The 21,179-nt window shown below is 34.9% G+C and overlaps 3 protein-coding genes across 3 annotated transcripts; all 3 read right to left on the minus strand.

Annotated features, from left to right (window-relative positions):
* Positions 1 to 993: 993 nt before the first annotated feature.
* Positions 994 to 5,764, minus strand: LOC130437908 (polymeric immunoglobulin receptor-like). The gene is made up of 5 exons (XM_056769574.1): positions 5,640 to 5,764; positions 3,708 to 3,989; positions 3,353 to 3,628; positions 1,441 to 1,557; positions 994 to 1,308 (listed from the first exon to the last, which is right to left on the minus strand). Exons 1-5 carry the CDS (start codon positions 5,641 to 5,643, stop codon positions 1,115 to 1,117), a joined length of 873 nt encoding a protein of 290 aa, XP_056625552.1. The 5' UTR covers positions 5,644 to 5,764; the 3' UTR covers positions 994 to 1,114.
* Positions 5,765 to 8,399: 2,635 nt separating this feature from the next.
* Positions 8,400 to 11,754, minus strand: LOC130437778 (polymeric immunoglobulin receptor-like). Its single transcript, XM_056769348.1, has 6 exons — positions 11,739 to 11,754; positions 11,238 to 11,549; positions 10,871 to 11,152; positions 10,516 to 10,791; positions 9,276 to 9,380; positions 8,400 to 8,822 (listed from the first exon to the last, which is right to left on the minus strand). The coding sequence occupies exons 1-6, from the start codon at positions 11,740 to 11,742 to the stop codon at positions 8,659 to 8,661; spliced, it is 1,143 nt and encodes a 380-aa protein (XP_056625326.1). The 5' UTR covers positions 11,743 to 11,754; the 3' UTR covers positions 8,400 to 8,658.
* A 5,621-nt stretch (positions 11,755 to 17,375) lies between these two features.
* On the minus strand, positions 17,376 to 20,472 carry LOC130438062 (uncharacterized). The gene is made up of 4 exons (XM_056769826.1): positions 20,287 to 20,472; positions 19,932 to 20,207; positions 18,366 to 18,482; positions 17,376 to 18,121 (listed from the first exon to the last, which is right to left on the minus strand). Exons 1-4 carry the CDS (start codon positions 20,450 to 20,452, stop codon positions 17,967 to 17,969), a joined length of 714 nt encoding a protein of 237 aa, XP_056625804.1. The 5' UTR covers positions 20,453 to 20,472; the 3' UTR covers positions 17,376 to 17,966.
* Positions 20,473 to 21,179: the final 707 nt, after the last annotated feature.

Here is a 21,179-nt window from a genome sequence, read left to right on the forward strand (position 1 = left end):
GTGCGTGTGTATATTTGTGTGTGCATGTGTATGTGTGAGTTCAGCACCATGGACAGCAGCAGTCTGTCAGAACTCTTACTAATATTCACCTCTAGATGGAGCCACAACAGTTATTCATACATCATCACATCTCTGTGTCTACTTTGTCGTTAATATTTATTTACATTTACATTCATGCATTTGGCAGACACTTTTACCCAAAGCGACTTACATTGCATTTACACAGTGCTTTGCATTATATTTGTAAAGCAAGATATTTCACTTATTTACACTTTTATGGCAATAAGAAAAGAAAAACAATTATCAAAAAAAAACACCAAACAGAACAACTCTACTATTGCCTGGAGCAAGCAACAATTTAACCTGCGATTATTTAAAACACTCTTGATCATACAAAAACTCACTCAGTCTCTCTCTTCATTAAATGTCTCTGCTGCTTTATCCGGTTTCAATCTAGCCAACCACAGTGAAGACAGAGCAAGATACAAAATACAAAGGAGAGAAACATGAACATAAAACAAACATGTCAGTGACACACACTACTATATACAGTGTGAAAAACAAGAAAGAAAAAAACAACAACACATCCCTGGATTTAATCCAAATCATAATTAAAATTAAACTTTTACCTCTAACAGACTTTCCAAACTAAGAGAAAATAACCTTAATAAATTATGAAAACAAACTTGTGCAGACAAAAGAGACTCATGGAAACTTTTTTGAGCATTTCCTGTTTAATAACATTCTTATCTGCCTTCATGTTTGATTGATACAAGACAACACGATCTACACTTCTGGTTTCTATGATCAAGAGATAAATAGTAAGCAAAAGAAAACCACAAGAGCAGTTCAGAAGAAATTTCAATCAGACAATTTCCAGCCTCTTGCAGCTCTGAGTTTTGCTAAAATAAAAAGTATTAAAATGTTCTTTCATAGCATATAAACATGTAACTTTTAGTTTAACGCTTTGCTGATGTTATGAGTTTACCCTCTTTCATGTTCACGTTCAAAAACAGCACAAAAAAAACCACATTTGTCTCGTTTGTCTTGTTTACGAATTATAAAAAAAAACACAATCTGTTATTTAAACACTGTAGGACGTCTTTGAACAACTTTAGTTGAGTCTTGTGCAGTAAATGACAGTGGCGTACTCGGTTAAAATCTCGTCCTTTCTGAAGGTGACTGAAACATCACTGACAGAATCTTCACGCTTGTGGAAACTGACAGCAGCGTACACAACATCATCATCATCAGAGGAGGGGATTGTGGGTAATTGTGTATTATGGTATATTTGGGCTGATCCACGATCTGAGAGAGAATGCATTTTATTGCATTTAATGTAACAGCCACAGTTCAAGACATTAAATAAATTCACTTTACAACAAAATTTATTTATGTTTTTGATGAGTGTTTGTGTGTGTGTGTGTGTGTAATCATTACCTGGTGTCATGTTGTGTCTGAATCGATAAACTATAATCAGAGTGTTTCCTCCAATCAGCAGCAGAATCACACAAACACACACAATAATCATCATCATCATCATTGAGGAATCTGAAACTAAACAAACAAAGTAATAACAGAATAAAATGACACACAGACACGTGTATACTAGTTATACACACAACATCTGTATTTCTCTGAATTCAGTCTTATGTGGTCACACTCTTGGTTTCCTGAGTCAGTCTGTTATATCTGAAAATAAATGTGGACACGGAAACTTCAACTGTTTATTGTGGTCGGAAAAATGACTGCTTTTCACACACAAAAAAAAACAGTGACGTGCATTTGTGACAAAATTATATGAAGAACAGCTTTGGCTCACATGTGGGCAAGTGGGGCAGTTCTTTATAAAAGCTAAATTGTATAAACTTGTAAATGAATTCAATATTATTTCAACACATGTTTTTTGTGGTTTTTAGACTATTTTAAATTGTAAAGTGGGATGGATATGTATAAGTGTGTAAATTCAGAGCACGGGTTGCTTGTCTAATGTATGTTACGATTGTCTTTTTCAATAACACTCAATTTTGTGATTTGTCAAAAACCTTACATAATGAAATCTTGTAAAAGTTTATGCCTAGTGTAAAATAAACAACATCTCTAAAGTTCTTGCTAAATGATGACGAAGATGAAAACCTGAGCCAGACGGATGTTTCGCCACCCTCAAAGGAATTAAAGCAATTGAGAGAAACACCATGTCTGAGAACAGCTTCATGCCCAGGAGACGAGTTTGAGTGAAAAGTGAGAACGAGAGATCCCCAATTTAAACAAAGCAGTCACTGAACGATAGTGGGTCAGACTGCATAAACAAATTCTTATATAAAATAAATCATTGAGACTATGTCAGTTAGTTTAAATGTGCTTTTGGGAATAGCTTTTTAAATACATCTGAATATATAAAATATCTACATTCCAGGCAAACAAAAGCAAATAACATTTACATTTAGTCATTTAACAGACGCTTTTATCTAAAGCTACTTACAAATGAAGAAAAACAATGGAAGCAATCTTTGCAACAAAAGGGCATATATTCTGATCAATCTGTGGTGTTGGGACAAGGGGGAAAAGTATATTTTGTGGGGGACCTGTGACACCCTTTGAGACATGCCCATGTACCTTAGTCGGGGAAATTTTGATATTCAGCAGGCTATTGATTTCCTTCCGCTTTATCATTAATAGTATAAAATAAGCCTCTTACACCCGCTCATATTACGTCGTTGTGGGGCGAGGGCACTTATAGAAAATCAAATGGCTGAAGGAAGGGAGATTAAATGTTTTGGTTTGCTCTATCAACTCTGCTGATGATTGTTTAAAACGAAATGTCCATGTAAGAGATTAGTACCTTTCCATTCAGTTCTGATGTTCATGGTTCATGAGCGCGCTTCAGCAGTCTTAGGCCAACCCAAAATACTCTCATTGGTTGAGACGCGTTGTGACACCATTCCCCAGACAGTACCGATCAACATCCCACCCCTTCTGTGACCCATCCATGGTTTGTCTGTAACGTTTCAGAGCCAGTGAACAACGGACTTTCTAAATAAAATAAGACTTAAAAAAACTGAGATAAAACGATAAAATAATAGTAGGAGTTAATTAATGTTTGTGTTAATGCGATAATAACAGGTTGACTTTCCCAGCCCTAATTCTAAGAGATATGACTGCTTGTCAATAAATATTAAAGCAACACCCTCAGGCTGAGTTATACAAGGACACTAGAGCGATGCAAAGTTTTCAGAAAGTGTTCAGGCATATAAATGTAAACCTTAAATTACTTCTGCAACAAGTTATTGAAATGCATCTGTGACTGTCGTGGCCAAATAAAAATAGATGTCTTAAATGACAATTCTCTCACCTCTGGTGACGTTTAAATGCACTTTAGTGATGATGTGAGATCCACACCAGTATATCCCAGAATGCTCTTCTCTCAGATGACTGATGTTTACAGTAAAGACTCCAGTAGATGTTTCATCACTTAAAGAGAATCCATCATCTCTGATTGACTGTAATGAAACTCCATCATTGACACACATTGAGACTTCATGTGCTTTACAGAAGACTTTCTGATATTCAGCGTGATGTTTGCACTCCATTGACATGTTGTCTCCTTCACTCTTATTCAAGAGAAGTTCTTTAAAGAAGAAATAATAAAGATTCACATACAAACAAAGTCAGTTTTTATATTCATTATTAGTGAAAATGTCTCTCACCCTGTTTGATGATAATAATGAGATGAGTGTAAAGATAAATCACGTCTGTTTCTAATGTCACTGCACAGCAGTATTTCCCAGCATCATCTGCTGTCAGTCCAGTGATGTTCACACTAAACACACTTGCTGTCATGTGATCATTCACACTCCATCTGTTCATCTCCATGAGAGTATTTTTATCTGTACAACTCTTCAACAGTTTTTTTGATGTTGAGTTATAGATGGGATCATAAGGACAGATGATCTGAGCAGATCCTCCTTCATCTCCAAATACTGGAGACACTTCACACACACAAACAGAAACAATATCATCAATCATCAATACACAGCAAAATCCCAAGTGTTAAATCAACACTGTTCCGAGTACATATGGTCCCATTCCCTAGAGTGTTAAAGTAACACTGATGTAGTGTTGAATATAATGAGGAAATTAAGTGAATCATTAAAAGATGACTAAGCATGAAGGACAAACACCTGCTGTTAACAACCTGCATAACTGAAGTTGAGCTCTTGACTCTTTCCTTTTTGAGTAAAGACTTTCCTTAGTTTGTCCCATGTGTTGAAACAGAAAGATGTGGTAAAAGTTAAGAACAACAACTGACATCCAATCACAGCATTAGACGAAATCAACTGAATATAAAAAGACAATAAATCCCTCAAGATCTGATTAAACAACTCTATAAACAGTAATACCATCTGAATTTACCAGATTATTCCTGCCAGACGTCCACTGGAGTTATTATTGAGCGTTAATATTGATGTTTCGTTGATCCAAAAATGCGTTCACAATCATGGTGGTCAGTGTTTGTAATAGTTGTGCTCGAAGCACATGTATCTTATAAAACTATGTTTTAATCAAATGTAGTAGTGTTTGATGATGAACATCTGTGTATAATTCAAGAAATGCACTCATAAATCAAATCAGAACTTGCTGCTTGTAAGAATTAAGAAACAATACAGTGATGTATATTCATAATTTTCTTTGGATTATAAAGATTCAGGCATTTATGAAAACATAAAAAGACAAAATTTGAATAAATAACTAAGTGTGATGGAAATTAATGTTTTCTACAGCCGAAGAGAAAAACATCAACTCTTCTCCCACATTCCTCAACAGTGGTTATAATGTATGTGGTATGTAATGATGTAGTGCATGCTGAGATTATTTTTCTAACGTGTTATTAAAGCATGCATTGCAGCATGAAATTTTCTTTTCATTGTCACAGTTGTTGAGATTCATACATGATTGTTCATGTATGTTTGCATCCAAACAAAACAATTGATCAATCTTACATTTAAGCATTATAAATTATTACAAAATAATCAACAAAAGACTGAGATGTATCAATAAAGACATACTGAATAGCATCATTAAATACTACATAAAGCAACAATGACTCAGTCATTACTTACAAGACACTAGTAACTGCTAGTTCTATATGTATGTATACATATATTGTGGCAGAGAAACCCTAGTGTATACAGTTCAGGACCACAGCTAAAGCAAACACTGTCCACCATAATGGTGACATCATATTCTGACCAATAAAATGTCAAGATCTAAACCTATGACAAATAAAACATTGGTTAGAAAGTTAAGTTGTTCATCATGTTTGTTGTTAACTCAGATCTTGACAATGTAATGCCTTATTTTATCTTCAGTTGATTCCATCTACTGTTATGCTTGGATGTCAGTTGTGGTTCTTGTTTTTCTCATTCCTTCAGTGATTGTGTTTTTTAACGGCAGGTGTTCGTCATAAAAGCTAAATCATCTCTAATTAATCCCTTCATTACCTCATTATCTTCAACACTCTATGGAGTGGGATCATATGTACTCTGAGCAGTGTTGATTTAACACATGGGATTTTGCTGTGTACAAACAGATAATATGTGAATTTACAGCAGATTTTATTAAGAGTTTCTTCTACTCACTCATAATGTGAAGATGAACAGCAGTAAGAATGGAGTTACTGTAGGAGGTTTTGTTGAGATAAACTCCACATAAATAAACTCCTGCATCTTCTGATCTCACGTCAGTTATTCTCACACTGAAGAGATTGTGATATTTGTCATCAGAAATACTGAATCTCTCTTTCTGATTCCATGTGCTGTAGATCATCTCAATGGAGTCTTTCCCTTCTTTATATATGATCTTGTCATTATTTTTATAATCATGAGAATATTGACAGGTGAAGTTTGCAGTTTGTCCAGTATTCACCATCACTCTCTGTGATGCCCCACAACATGAATCTGTCAATCACATATGAAGACATTTATTTCACAATCATCAGAAGCTTTGACATGATCAGCAGATACTTCACTCATTTTTATTGTAACTCACCCTCTTTCACTGTCACAGTCATATTAATAGACCATTTGTCATCAACATCAATCGGGTATGTTCCAGAAACCCGTGTGTTCACATCTCTGATGTAGATCATTAGAAGGTCCTGTATATTGCAATACATAGTGAATATTCCTTCAATAATCCATTGATCATGTTTGTGATAGCTTATAATATTTCTCGGGGAGGTTAGTTTAGTCGTGTATTTAAAACAGCCTTCACACCAAGACTTCTGTGAATACACGAAAACACTTCCTCCAGAATATCCAATCACATCGATGCATCTCACAGCACCTGTCAATCAGAATGATAGTGTCAGAAAGCTCATCTAGTCTTTCATTTGTGTGTCCATTGATATAAATGAGTGAAATAAGTGTATGATGACATGAAGAGAAAGAGAAAAGTTGTGACCTGAGATGATGAAGAAAGTGAAGATGAGGAGGATGTTCATTGTGACTTGAGTTCAGCTTCACAGCAGCTCTGTTGATCTTCTTGATGCTGAATGTTGTCTGTGTGTCTCTACATGTGACTGCTTGACTTTCTTCCTCTTTCTTCAGCTCTTATCAGTGATCATCATCTTCACTGACCCCGCCCACTATCACCAGTGACTCAACACGTCATTCATCACACTCACACAGCGCCCTCTAGTTGACACTCAAATAATCAAATTTATTCGTTTCTCTTCTTTGGGAAATTCAGCTGTGATCACGTGACACACTGTCAGAGGTTTGTGTAATGACTCATAATAACCAGCAGGCGGAGTGAAATACACACATTGATTTGAGTTGAAGTTTTACTATAAGAATGTTTTAGTCATGATTTCTCTCAGTGTTTGAGTTCATATACAGATGTAGTATATTAGTCCTCACACTGACCAGTAAACACACCTGCTGAACACACAACATTCAAATTATACAATAGACTTCATAGAAATAACCTGAAATTACATAAAATATATGTTTCTAGTTAAATCACATGATAAATTAGCTCATTATCAAAATAATATAAATGATCTGTAAATGAAAAACTTGGATCACATAAAAAATTTCCACAAATCTGAGATGAGATGTTTTTATAAAAGATCTTTCCACAGATTGTCAGTATCTGAAGTATGTACAGAGATAAAGTAGGTGAAACATCAGAATATTCAGAGAGTTGTGAACAGCTCATGATAATGTCACAGTCTCTTTAGCATATATAAACACACTTTACACTTTCGCACTTTACTATGTTATTATGAAGGTTTAACTGGCTGTTTAAAAACTGATATTTTAGAGGCTAACTGAAATATATGTGCTTAATGGTGTTGTGCCCACTATCACCAGTGACTCAACACGTCATTCATCACAAAAAACAGCGCCCTCTAGCTGGAGCTATTTTCTTTTAAAATGGACATTCTCACATAAAGTATTTAATGTAGAATCGTTTCAGAAAAAACACTTTTTGACAGAATTAATGTCACTGTAGCTTTCTGCTCGTTTTAGAGCTCCTTCAGTAATACACACACATCCAAACAAGACAATATGTTCGGATATTTAACATCGTTGATGGAAAGACAACATTCCTGATGAAGTTTTAATGTAAATCACACATAGATTGAAGTCTCCGTTAATCTTCAGAAAATCACCGTAAGAGCTGAATAATAAAAGTTCAAACATGCAATGAATATTTCAAACAATATACAACACGATTATTATTAACGTGCACAACATACTCATGAAGAAGATCAGAACTTTTGTCTTTTCAATGGATGCTTATAACCTTTTTAAAATTAAAAAATTAAAATTCTTCAACAGGTTGAGAACTGAATACATTTTTTATACAGATTTAACACAGACAACACTGAGTTTTGTGAGATGTGCTGTAAGAACAATAAATGTTTTCTAAAACGAAAAGCTACACAGATCAATGCAGATCTCTTTTGTGGTCACATGTGATTTACGTCATTGGAGTGTTTATGGATGTTGTGTGTATAAATGTGCAGTTGTGAGGTGTGTGATCAGCATCAGTAAGTTCAGCACCACGGACAGCAGCAGCCAGTCAGAACTCTTACTATCATTCACCTCTAGATGGCGCCACAACATTCATTCAAAACTGAATCTGATGCAAAAACTAATTCAGTGATCAGTAACTAGCTCATGCACAGAGAGAGAAGAGTCTGATGGAAACTTGTGACTATTTTTGAAACCATTTCCTGTTTTTAATCTCACCTTCATCTGACTCACATGTAAGTTTGTCACAAGAAACACAACCGTGACATCTGCCTTATATGATCACAAGAATAAAACACCAAGTGAAAGAAAATAGAGAATTCATCTTTCACTTTAATAATTCATCACCAGCAGACAACAGATTAGAAAGTTTATTGTCATGTGCTTATAAAACCAGTAAAGTAAGATAAAGCCATTTAACAGCAAAAAAGCATTTGTACAATTAAGAGAGAATATTTAAGAGGTTTTATAAATTGTAGCAAAAGCCACTGTGGTTGCAGTGGGAAAGGTGAAAGGCAAATGTGTCTTACATGTTTATATAAAACAGCTGTGCCTTAGCTAATGTTAAAATATTACTGTAAATATTAAAATATTACAATCTGATTAAATACATGTATTAGTTGAGTCTCGTGTTGTGTCTGAGAGTGGTGTAGTCTGTTAAAATCTCGTCCTTACTGAAGGTGACTGAAACATCACTGAGATAATCTTCATGCTTGTGGAAACGGACAGCAGCGTACAGAACATCATCAGAGGAGGGGATTGTGGGTAATGATCCTGGACCTGGGAGAGAATGGAAAATATGGTTACGAGCAGTCCAGAAAAAGAAGAGAGAAAATGGATCTAAATGCAGATGATGAATGTTTAATCGATCCAAAACATGCAATAGAAACATGAACTTGACAAGATTTGGCAAAACCAATAAAAAAGACAAACATAAACTACACAATAAATACATACAATTACCCACAAGGGCTATGGCAAACACAGGGATATGAAAACATAAACTAATGAGAGCTAACAAGACACACCTGAGACAATCAACTTGGAGCCGATGAACAAAAAGAACTACAAGGATCTACAACATAACATAAGAAACAGGAACTAAGGAATGCAAACTAAAAGTCCACAACAACCAGTGGCAATAAGAGACAGATTCGTGACAATAATAAATATATTTAATACATATTATATTCTATATGCTACTACTGGTAGTGATGTGTGTGTGATCATCACCTGGTGTCTTGTGTCTGAAGTTATAAACTATAATCAGAGCGATTCCTCCAATCAGCAGCAGAATCACACAAACACACACAATAATCATCATCATCACTGAGGAATCTGAAAGTAAACAAAATAGTAACAGATGAAATCGTTTACAATTTTATTGAAGAACATTTTTACCAAAAAATATTTGTTATGTTTCTGCAGCTCAGTTGATAGAGGATTGTGCCAGTATGAATATGAATGTCATATTCCTTAATGCAAAATGATTTAAAGATTTAAACTCTACATCTCTTTGAATTAAAGCGTCTGCTAAATGCATACATCTAAATGTAAGCATGAATGTAGACTGAAAGCGAAATTAAAGTCTATAAATAATCTACAGTATTTCACAACTTTACTTGTTCATGATAACACATCACAGTTTTATAAAACAATCTTTTATCTTGTGCAGACTGCACACAACCTCTGTTTTTATTTCTCTCTGTTCATGTGGTCTCACTGTTGGTTTCCTGAAAGTGTTTGTTAAACCTTCACAGCTCAAATAAATGTACACCCTGTACCTTCAACTGTTCTCTGTGGTCGGAAAAAAACATTTCAGTTCTTCACACAAACAGCGTTTCGCAGACACATGAACACGTTTTGTATAAAGATGTCATGATTATTTTTTATAAATACTGATTTAAATTAATCTGATTCTTGGTCAAAAATTTAAATCTTTAAAGGCAGTGGAGGTTTCACTATTCAGACAGAGACGAATACAGAAATTATCCTTAAAAAACTAAAGAAATGAACTGTAATGAATCAAACACTAAATTCACTTTGTTCAGATTAATTTACAGTGTTTAAAAGACAAAATATTTTTTTAATAAATTATAATGACCTCAAAAATGAAGCATTTATTTTATTGTAAAGATTTCAATTACTTCTGTCCCACTATCAGTTTTTAATTAAATACATTCGGTGGTTTAAAACTTTTTTCATTCACTGCAGGACAGCGGCACATAAATGAAAGTCACTGATGTTCGATTTTAAAATGATCTGAAATGATCAGATCTGTAACAACATCGTTAAGCATGAATTGCTAATATTTCAGTGTGATGATTTACATAAATTCTGTTTGTAGATAAAAAACACTACGGTGTAAACAACAAAATAAATTCTTCTGAAGCAATAACAAATTAATGAAATTAAAAGTGTTTGTCTGGCCGATGATGAGGCAAATAAAATGAATGAAACTAAATTCTCTCACCTCTGATGACGTTTAGATGCACTTTAGTGATGATGTGAGATCCACACCAGTATATCCCAGAATGCTCTTCTCTCAGATGACTGATGTTTACAGTAAAGACTCCAGTAGATGTTTCATCACTTAAAGAGAATCCATCATCTCTGATTGACTGTAATGAAACTCCATCATTGACACACATTGAGACTTCATGTGCTTTACAGAAGACTTTCTGATATTCAGCGTGATGTTTGCACTCCATTGACATGTTGTCTCCTTCACTCTTATTCAAGAGAAGTTCTTTAAAGAAGAAATAATAAAGATTCACATTCAAACAAAGTCAGTTTTTATATTGATTATTAGTGAAAATGTCTCTCACCCTGTTTGATGATAATAATGAGATGAGTGTAAAGATAAATCACGTCTGTTTCTAATGTCACTGCACAGCAGTATTTCCCAGCATCATCTGCTGTCAGTCCAGTGATGTTCACACTAAACACACTTGCTGTCATGTCATCATTCACACTCCATCTGTTCATCTCCATGAGAGTATTTTTATCTGTACAACTCTTCAACAGTTTTTTTGTCTTTGATGTATGGATGGGATCGTAAGGACAAATGATCTGAGCAGATCCTCCTTCATCTCCAAACACTTCAGGGACTTCACACACACAAATGAGATTGATTTGTGAATATGTATAGTGATAAAACAACAATTACAAATAATAAAGAGAGAATGTTCTCACTGATGAGTTTGAGTTGAACTTTAGTGGTGAGAGAGATGAAAGTGAAATCTGTGTGACTGGTTTCTGCTCCACACCAGTAAACTCCAGCATCTCTCACTGTCACATCACTGATGATCACAGTAAAAACACTTTTATCAGAGAAATCATTTAGTTTCACTTCAGATCTGCTGACGGTTTGACAGATGTGATTTTCATCCTCTTTACAGAAGAGTTTTGGACTGAATTTATGTTCCTCTGGGATCTGACAGGTAATATTGACTTCATCACCAACAGAAACAGATTTATTCACCCACCAATGAGACAAAACTGGATCTATAAGACATGAGATAACATACTTAATATGTTACTTAATGTGAAATTAATAAATTAGTGTTTTTATATTGATGGTGATGACACTTGAAGATGATTCCACCTGCTGAGTATCCGCTCATCAAATATTACAGAACAAACACAGACTGTGTGAATTTACAGCAGATGTTATTGAGAGTTTCTTCTACTCACTCATAATGTGAAGATGAACAGCAGTAAGAATGGAGTAACTGTAGGAGGTTTTGTTGAGATAAACTCCACATAAATAAACTCCTGCATCTTCTGATCTCACATTAGTTATTCTCACACTGAAGAGATTATTATATTTGTCATCAGAAATACTGAATCTCTCTTTCTGATTCCATGTGTTGTAGATCATCTCAATGGAGTCTTTTCTCTCTTTATATATGATCTTGTCATTATTTTTATAATCTTGAGAATATTGACAGGTGAAGTTTGCAGTTTGTCCAGTATTCACCATCACTCTCTGTGACGCCCCACAACATGAATCTGTCAATCACATATCAAGACATTTATTTCACAATCATCAGAAGCTTTGACATGATCAGCAGATACTTCACTCATGTTTATAATAACTCACCGTCTTTCACTTTCAGAATCAAATCAACAGACCATTTACCATCAACACCAATCCGGTATGTTCCAGAATCCTGTGTGTTAACGTCTCTGATGTAGATCATGAGGCCTCTAGATTCATTACAAAATAGAGAAAATCTTCCTTTATTTATCCATGCATTGCGTTTTTCATTATTAATTAACATTTTCAATTCATCTGGGTGCTTCTTATATAGATATTGTTTGTAGTCATTGTGCCAACGTCTTTGTGAATCCACAAGAACACTTCCTCCAGAATATCCAATCACATCGATGCATCTTACAGCACCTGTCAATCAGATTGATGGTGTCAGAAAGCTCATCTAGTCTTTCATTTGTGTGTCCAGTGATATAAACGAGTGAAATAAGTGTATGATAACATCATGAGTAAGAGAAAAGTTGTGACCTGAGATGATGAAGAAAGTGAAGATGAGGAGGATGTTCATTGTGACTTGAGTTCAGCTTCACAGCAGCTCTGTTGATCTTCTTGATGCTGAATGTTGTCTGTGTGTCTCTACATGTGACTGCTTGACTTTCTTCCTCTTTCTTCAGCTCTTATCATTGATCATCAGCTTTACTGGCCCCGCCCACTATCACCAGTGACTCAACACGTCATTCATCACACTCACACAGCGCCATCTAGTTGACACTCAAATAATCATGTTTATTCGTTTCTCTTCTTTGGGAAATTCAGCTGTGACCACGTGACACACTGTCAGAGGTTTGTGTAATGACTCATAATAACCAGCAGGGGGAGTGAAATACACACATTGATTTGAGTTGAAGTTTAACTATAGAATGTATTAGTCATGATTTCTCTCAGTGTTTGAGTTCATATACAGATGTAGTATATTAGTCCTCACACTGACCAGTAAACACACCTGCTGAACACACAACATTCAAATCATACAATAGACTTCAAAGAAATAACCTGAAATAACATAAAATATATGGTTCTAGTTCAAACACATGAACAATTAGCTCATTATCAAAATAATATAAATGATCTGTTAATGAAAAACTTGGATCACATACAATTTTTCCACAAATCTGAGATGAGATGTTTTTATAAAAGAGCTTTCCACAAGTTTTCAGTATCTGCAGTTTGTACAGAGATACAGGAGGTGAAATATCATAATATTCAGAGAGGTGTGAAAGATGTTAATTGAAATGTATGTGATTAATGGTGATGTGTCGTGTCTAGTTTATATTTGCAGTGGAAACTTATATTCTTGAAGTGTCATTTCATGGTTTATTCTTCCTGTTTTAATCACACCAGACTGAAGCTCTTCACACATACTGAATGTGTTATTTAGATGGTGAGCACCTCCGATGTTTAATGAATATAGTAGAGATGAACAAACACAACCAAAGATTATTGGACAGGCAAGACTAAACCTGTCTCGCTTCTCAGTGTAGATCAGTGGGTGAGCAGGTCATTATCAGCTTCGTATGGTTATTTGTGATCTGTTGCCATTAAAACTTGCATCATGTGCAACAGTGTTTATGTAAAATCAAAAGCACAGATGTGTTCACATATGTAGATCCTTCAGCATCATGGTTGTTAAGTTTGTTAGACTGACAAGTTGCATAAAAACTGTCTTAAAAAAGCAAGTACTGTCTGTGTGTGTTCTTGGTTATGTACCCGTCAGAATCTCACATGACCCCCGTGAAGTAGATGCAGGACCTGAGAGAGAAGAGAGTCTGGTGTGTTCTCTGTCACGTGTCCTCTTGAAGTGTTTTCTATTGAACACAAAACAAACCAGCGTCTCCAAACACCGGAGGCACTTTGAAAATAATAAACAGATGAATGTGATGTTCAAACCATCCTGCCTGTCCATTCATCTTTATCAATATTATACAGTATTCTTTAAATAGCGGAATCCAAGCGTTGGACACGTTGTCTTGTCAGTGATTATCTGTGTGTATGATCTCAGGGAGCAAAGTTTTGTTGTGGCATACTACACACTTGGGTCCTCGGCCTATGATCTGGTTCACATTGATGTTTTAATGGGTAGAAATGATCAGTGTGGCACGGGTTTGGCCCTGAGATGACTAAATAAAGGACTTTGGCTCGGATGTGGCCCATTAACTCTTTCGAAGCCATTGACAAGTTATCTCATCAATTAAAAAAAATGCTTCCCCGCCAAAGACGAGTTTTTATGGCAATCCGTGTTTGTACTGTTGTACAGCAGGTGGCGCTATTACACACCTTTGGGAAAAAGTACAGAATCCCAGAACCTAGAACGTATATGTTTTAGCGGATATTTATGATTGTTCTGAGTGGAATCTGGGCAGAATCTGTTACAAAAAACATTAATAATCTCAGCTGTTTAATCAAAATGGTGTTTTTTTTTATGAAACCTACCCACATCTACGGAGTGATAAAAAACGAACAAATGAAGATAGAAGAATACGGTTTCTTTTGTTGTAAAGCTGAGACTCTGTTCTTTCACATATTGTTTGTCCATATATTCTTTACAGAAAATGTACTGTGAGCCATTAAATTTGGGTGTAAATGATAAAAAACGCTGACGAAGGCTGGCAACTTTTTTTTTTAAAGGCTGGCTTCGAATGAGTTAAGTGTAAATTAGAGGAGAAGCTGCACTTGTGAAAAAGTTTTTAAACTCATATTAATAAATCTCTTATGTAAGTGAGTAACTCAAAAGATCACACATATGAATATCTCAAATGAATCGCTTAAGTGAACCACTCACGAATCACTCAAATGAATCACTCATGAAAATGAATCACTCAAAAGAAACACTCATGCATCACACATATGAAAATCTCAAATGAATCGCTTAAGTGAACCACTCATGAATCACTCAAATGAATCACTCAAGAGAAACACTCATGCATCACACATATGAATAACTCAAATGAATCACTCAAGTGAATCACTGACGAATCACTCAAAATGAATCACTCACGAATCACTCAAACGAATCACTTATGAAACACTGGCTGAATCCTAAATGGTAAACTTCCTTACTGTTTAGTAGGAAAAAAGCAGTCGGCGAATGAATAGTAAGTCCAAATCATCAGTATTCACAAAACAGTAGGCGAGAAATATCCGGGCTGTGGACTATTTCTCGCGAGATTTGAACGTGCGTATACTAATGTTGCGTCCAAACACGCCTACTTAAATACTGTGTAGTAGGAGAAAACAGTACTTGAGCAGAGTATTAAGTCTGAATGATGATTATTCATAAAAGAGTTGCATAGAACATCCCGGATGGCTAACTGGTTACGCCCAGATTCTAGAGTACTCAGCGATGAATACTTGAGATGCTCTATATCCCATGAGTCCACAGGACAGAATACCACACACAGCCCGCAAAACAGTCTCAGCCGACTTTTATGTATTTTTAAACATGTTGTTAATTATTGTGAAGCTAATGTTACATTAATATTGACTTGCTTTCTTCTTTAAAAAAAATCTCTCTCTCTCTCTCGGTTTTTTCGATGGGTCGCAACAAGCTTATTTAGGTGCATACCTCCTCCTACTGCAACTTCAGTGCTTTATATACTTGTAAAAAAACGATATAGCCCTGAATCTATACATTTTATTTAAGTCATTTAGCAGACACTTTTATCCAAAGCGATTTACAGAGAGTTCAGGGAGCAATATGCGACATGTCATACATGAGCAATAATACAATAGGTACTAATACAAAGTTACTAGTTTCAACAAAAGATAGACCACTACCTGTTGAGAGGAAGATGGAAGGTTAGTGTTTTTTTGTACTAATTTGTCTGTCAAGTTTTCACAGAAGAGATGGATTTTAAGCAATTTTTTCAATGTTGTTAGAGATGCAGTTTATCGGAATGAGTTAGGAAGAATGTGCCACCAAGGAGTTGTGAATGAGAATGAGCGGGAAAGTGATTTAATGCCCTTATGGGAAGGCAATACAAGACACAGCTGGTATGCTGAACGCAGCGATCTTGATGGGGTGAAGGAGTGTAGGAAGATAGAGAGTTCTATACCACACTCCCACATTTTCTCACCCGTCCCCGAGATCCCCATCAAACTCCATTCTTGTCCAAACTCATATCATTTTTTCTATAAATATTACCCTTTTTGAGTTCATCATTCATATAAAAACAATGATCGCAGGAAACATCTTTACAGTGACACTGTTTAAATCTTCCACTAGATGGCTCTTGTAGATCGATGCCTTTTTTACATTTACAAGTGGCGATCAAGCTTTGAAATGTAAGTCATTGGTTTCAATATGTTTTATTATATTGACTTACTATTAAAAATTAAATACTCATATATTCCAAAATAAAGAAAATGTACGCATTTTCCTGCTCTAATGGGGTGTGCTATCACAACATTGATATTGCTTTTTGGCAACAAAATTTGACTGGCATGTTTAAATAACGGTGTATATAGAAATATTTTCAGAATGTTACATTCTTCAACAGGCTAGGCGTTTTGACTTAGGTTTAAGAGAAGAAAGATTTAGGTTTTGAAAGTTGATGTGCTACAATAAAATACATGTTTTCTTAAACTAAAAGCTACAGAGATGAATGTGGATCTCTCTTCTGGATCACACGTGTTGATGATGTGAATGTTGTGTGTGTGATATGTGCAGTTGTGTGTTTAAGAATCACTTTAACAGCCATCAGTGAGTTCAGCACCACGGACAGCAGCAGTCAGTCAGAACTCATAATAATATTCACCTCTAGATGGAGCCACAACATTCATTCACACATCACATCTGCGTGTGTTTAGTGTGCTGCTGTAAATATATATTTTTGAACACATATTATTATTAACACAAACCATAAAAGAGAAATCACACATTTAAAATCTATTTATAAATAAACTGTCCAAATTTAAGCAAATGTAAAAATAAATTCAGTGACCAGTAACCAGCTCACACAGAGAGAGAGAAGATGCTTGTGGAAACTTTTGAGGCTATTTTTGAAACCGTAAACCATTTCCTGTTTTTAATCACACCTTCATCTGACTCACATGTTTATTTGTCACAAGAAAACACAACCGTGAAATCTGCCTTTTATGATCTCAAGAATATAAATAGTTTGTCTTTTACTTGAATAATTCATCATCAACAGGGTTTAGATTTAGAGAGTTTTATTTGTAGTTGCTTTTGATTAAAACAGTATAGGATGCAATGTAATACAAAGGGTGTAACAATACCAAAATCTCACTGTATGATGATTCCATGGTACGATATTTATTGTAATATTTAAAAATGACATATGATGATTTGGAAACGTGTCATAAGCATCTTCTTTTCTTTATCCTTTAGTCATAACTGTTGCTTGTAGGAATGAGTTATTGTATGAAATGGGTTAAATGACTTAAATATCCCTTTTAAAATAAAACAATCACACCAGATGGACATTGCCAAAAATAATATCTATTATATTTTCTAACTTTCTTTATGTTAGGCCCGGAAGACCTCTTGTTTCATACAGTCATGTGCCCACGATAATGTTGAGTGCTGATGCTGTAACACGATACGGAAAATATTGTTACATCCCTATGTAGTATGATGATTATTTTAAAATTTAAAGGCATGAAAATAAATATATAAACATCATTCGTTCTCAATAAGTCTGAAGCTCATGTCAAACAGTTTAATGTTTCCAAGAGCTATAAAAAGTTATTCAAGTTTTAGAAAAGTGTTTGAACAGTTCTGTGCCAATGTTAACTGGCTATTTAAGAGCAGATATATAGGAGGTTTTATAAGATGTAGCAAAAGACACTGTGACTTGTTTATTTTTGCAGTGGGACAGGTGAAAATAAAAGTGTGAATAATGTTTGTGTTATTGGAGTCTTGTGTTGTGACTGACAGCGCTGTAAATCTCGTCCTTACTGAAGGTGACTGAAACATCACTGACAGAATCTTCATGCTTGTGGAAATTAACAGCAGCGTACAGAACATCATCAGAGGAGGGGATTGTGGGTAATGATCCTGGACCTAAGAGAGAAACAAATTTTATTTTTTTAATTTTATATTTATAAAATTGTATCTTATATTTCATGTGTGTGTGTTTTTTTGTGCGTGTCTGCGTCCGTGTGTTGTGTTTGTGTCTGCGTCCATGCGTGTGTGTATGTTTGTGTCTGTTTGCATGTGTGTGTTTGTGCGTGTGTCTGCGTATGTGCATGTGCGTGTATGTTTGTGTGTGTCTGAGTGCGTGAGTGTGTGTGTGTGTGATCATCACCTGGTGTCTTGATGTGTTTGAATTTATAAACTTTAATCAGAGTGATTCCTCCAATCAGCAGCAGAATCACACAAACACACACAATAATCATCATCATCATCATTGAGGAATCTGAAACTAAACAAAATAATAACTACATACCGACTCAAATACACATATTTACACAAAAATATTGATTAGTATTCATATCCAATTTACACATTTAATACGTGTTCGAGGATTGCACTAGCTGCAAAAGAGTTATGAGTTTGATAAAAAAACGTACACTTAATAGACTGTAAATCTCTTTGTATTGTACATTCATGTTTACATTTTGGCCGACACTTTTATTCAAAGTCAATAACTGTTTAGTAGTATTTCACCAACAGTCTTTGTTGTCCTGTTTTTCATAATATTTGTGGTTGTTTTAGTCTTTTTTTATAATGCAAAGTGATGTTGTGGAGCCACACATGTGATGTGTAAAAATGTGGTAAAATGTTCAGTGTTTGCTAAAAAAATATCTTTAACACTAAATGATGAGATATAAATGTAGTTTTATAAAACAATAGTTTGTCTTGTGCAGACTGCACATAACCTCTGTTCTTATTTTTCTCTGTTCATGTGGTCTCACTGTTGATTTCCTGAATGTGTTTGTTAAACCTTCACACCTCAAATAAATTTAGACACTGAACCTTCAACTATTTTCTGTGGTCGGAAAAAACACGTCAGTTCATCACACAAACAGTATTTCTCAAAAAACAACGTGAAAGATTTAACACACTTTATATAAAGCCATCACTACTCTAAGATTACTCTTTATAAAAACTGTAATAATCTGTTATTGGTCATGAATTATTTTCTGTATATTATTTGAGGGCAGTGGAGATGACAGGTCACAGGACATGAAATGATCATGTAATACCTCCAGGTATATGTAACCCTAAAGACTAGTACACAGCATGAGTTTACTCTGTTCAGATTCATTCACAGTGTTTAACAGACCAGACATTATTTTACTTTATTTTAAATAAATCATTGATGCATTTGACAGACACTTTCATCCATAACAAAAAAAATCATGATGTGTGTTTTTTGCTAATCAAACTGGTAACCCAGAAAGCAAAATAATTAATTTATTGTTGAATTAATGTTGAGAATAAGCCATGTTACATTTTTTCAACATTAAATCAATTATATTTGCTATCTGGAATTGAAATGAACTAGATGTTGAGCTAAAGGAACCCCGTACACCACAATGACCACAAAACTCTAGATGAGCCTGTCTTCTTAACAGCTTTTCTTTCTCTTTCATTATCAATTTAAATGATTATATCATATATTTAATAGTTTAACTTTTGTCACACACTACAGGACAAAAGTCACTGATGCTTTTAATTTCAAAATTATTCACAATATGATAAACTGTAAGATCTGTAAATTTGTGAAAATGGCAACTACATTTTAAACATGAATGCAAACAGTTCATTGTGATAGTTTATGTGCAATTATAGATTATAACATCAAATTAAAAGTGTTTGTCTGGCCGATGATGAGGCAAATAAAATGAATGAAACTAAATTCTCTCACCTCTGGTGATGTTTAAATGCACTTTAGTGATGATGTGAGATCCACACCAGTATATCCCAGAATGCTCTTCTCTCAGATGACTGATGTTTACAGTAAAGACTCCAGTAGATGTTTCATCACTTAAAGAGAATTCATCATCTCTGATTGACTGTAATGAAACTCCATCATTGACACACATTGAGACTTCATGTGCTTTACAGAAGACTTTCTGATATTCAGCGTGATGTTTGCACTCCATTGACATGTTGTCTCCTTCACTCTTATTCAAGAGAAGTTCTTTAAAGAAGAAACAATAAAGATTCACATTCAAACAAAGTCAGTTTTTATATTCATTATTAGTGAAAATGTCTCTCACCCTGTTTGATGATAATAATGAGATGAGTGTAAAGATAAATCACGTCTGTTTCTAATGTCACGGCACAGCAGTATTTCCCAGCATCATCTGCTGTCAGTCCAGTGATGTTCACACTAAACACACTTGCTGTCATGTCATCATTCACACTCCATATGTTCATCTCCATGAGAGTATTTTTATCTGTACAACTCTTCAACAGTTTTTTTGATGTTGATGTATAGATGGGATCATAAGGACATATGATCTGAGCAGATCCTCCTTCATCTCCAAACACTGGAGCCACTTAACACACAAACAAAAATCAAGCGTATAGCGTTAGTTCTGGCAGGTCACTTGATTCAAGCTTGCATCAGCCGATCCTCCTCTCCCTATAGAAATATGACGCAATCACAGCTTCTGTTTGAAAATTCATTCAGCTAATAGCAGCTTATCGCGTTGCTCAGGAGCAAATTGCCCTCCTGCATCCCCAGCAACACTTCACATTTACACTTGGGACTCGACTTCTGTTCTTTTTTTTTCAGAAGTCTCAAATACATTTTAATTATGTGATAACCTTAAATGACCTTAAGAACTGAAGACATCTGCTTGTTCTGTTCTGTTTCTATTTATCGCTGCACTCCTTAACACAGAACAGAACCACACTGCCAATCTTAACAATATGCTAGTTATCAATCATTTTTGAATGTATTGAACACGGCAGAAAAATCATCCATTTGTGTTAAATTATAAAAAATATGATGCAACAATGAAATGCTACAGCAGATGTTATTGAGAGTTTCTTCTACTCACTCATAATGTGAAGATGAACAGCAGTAAGAATGGAGTAACTGTAGGAGATGTTGTTGAGATAAACTCCACATAAATAAACTCCTGCATCTTCTGATCTCACGTCA

The sequence above is a fragment of the Triplophysa dalaica genome, chromosome 2, assembly GCF_015846415.1.
Source record: "Triplophysa dalaica isolate WHDGS20190420 chromosome 2, ASM1584641v1, whole genome shotgun sequence".
NCBI classification, from domain to species: Eukaryota; Metazoa; Chordata; class Actinopteri; order Cypriniformes; family Nemacheilidae; genus Triplophysa; species Triplophysa dalaica.

Bases quoted from the DNA above. Each gene is read 5' to 3' on its own strand.
- LOC130437778 (XM_056769348.1), bottom strand. The intron at 10,792-10,870 runs GTGAGAGACATT...TCTTCTTTAAAG, and splicing joins CATTATTATCATCAAACAGG to AACTTCTCTTGAATAAGAGT. The intron at 9,381-10,515 runs GTGAGAGAATTT...GTTTACTTTCAG, and splicing joins GCATCTAAACGTCATCAGAG to ATTCCTCAGTGATGATGATG.
- LOC130437908 (XM_056769574.1), bottom strand. The intron at 1,558-3,352 runs GTGAGAGAATTG...TTGTTTGTTTAG, and splicing joins GCATTTAAACGTCACCAGAG to TTTCAGATTCCTCAATGATG. The intron at 1,309-1,440 runs GTAATGATTACA...ATTCTCTCTCAG, and splicing joins CAGACACAACATGACACCAG to ATCGTGGATCAGCCCAAATA.
- LOC130438062 (XM_056769826.1), bottom strand. From the start codon at position 20,452: ATGGAGATGAACATATGGAGTGTGAATGATGACATGACAGCAAGTGTG. The intron at 20,208-20,286 runs GTGAGAGACATT...TCTTCTTTAAAG, and splicing joins CATTATTATCATCAAACAGG to AACTTCTCTTGAATAAGAGT. The intron at 18,122-18,365 runs GTGATGATCACA...TTTCTCTCTTAG, and splicing joins CAAACACATCAAGACACCAG to GTCCAGGATCATTACCCACA.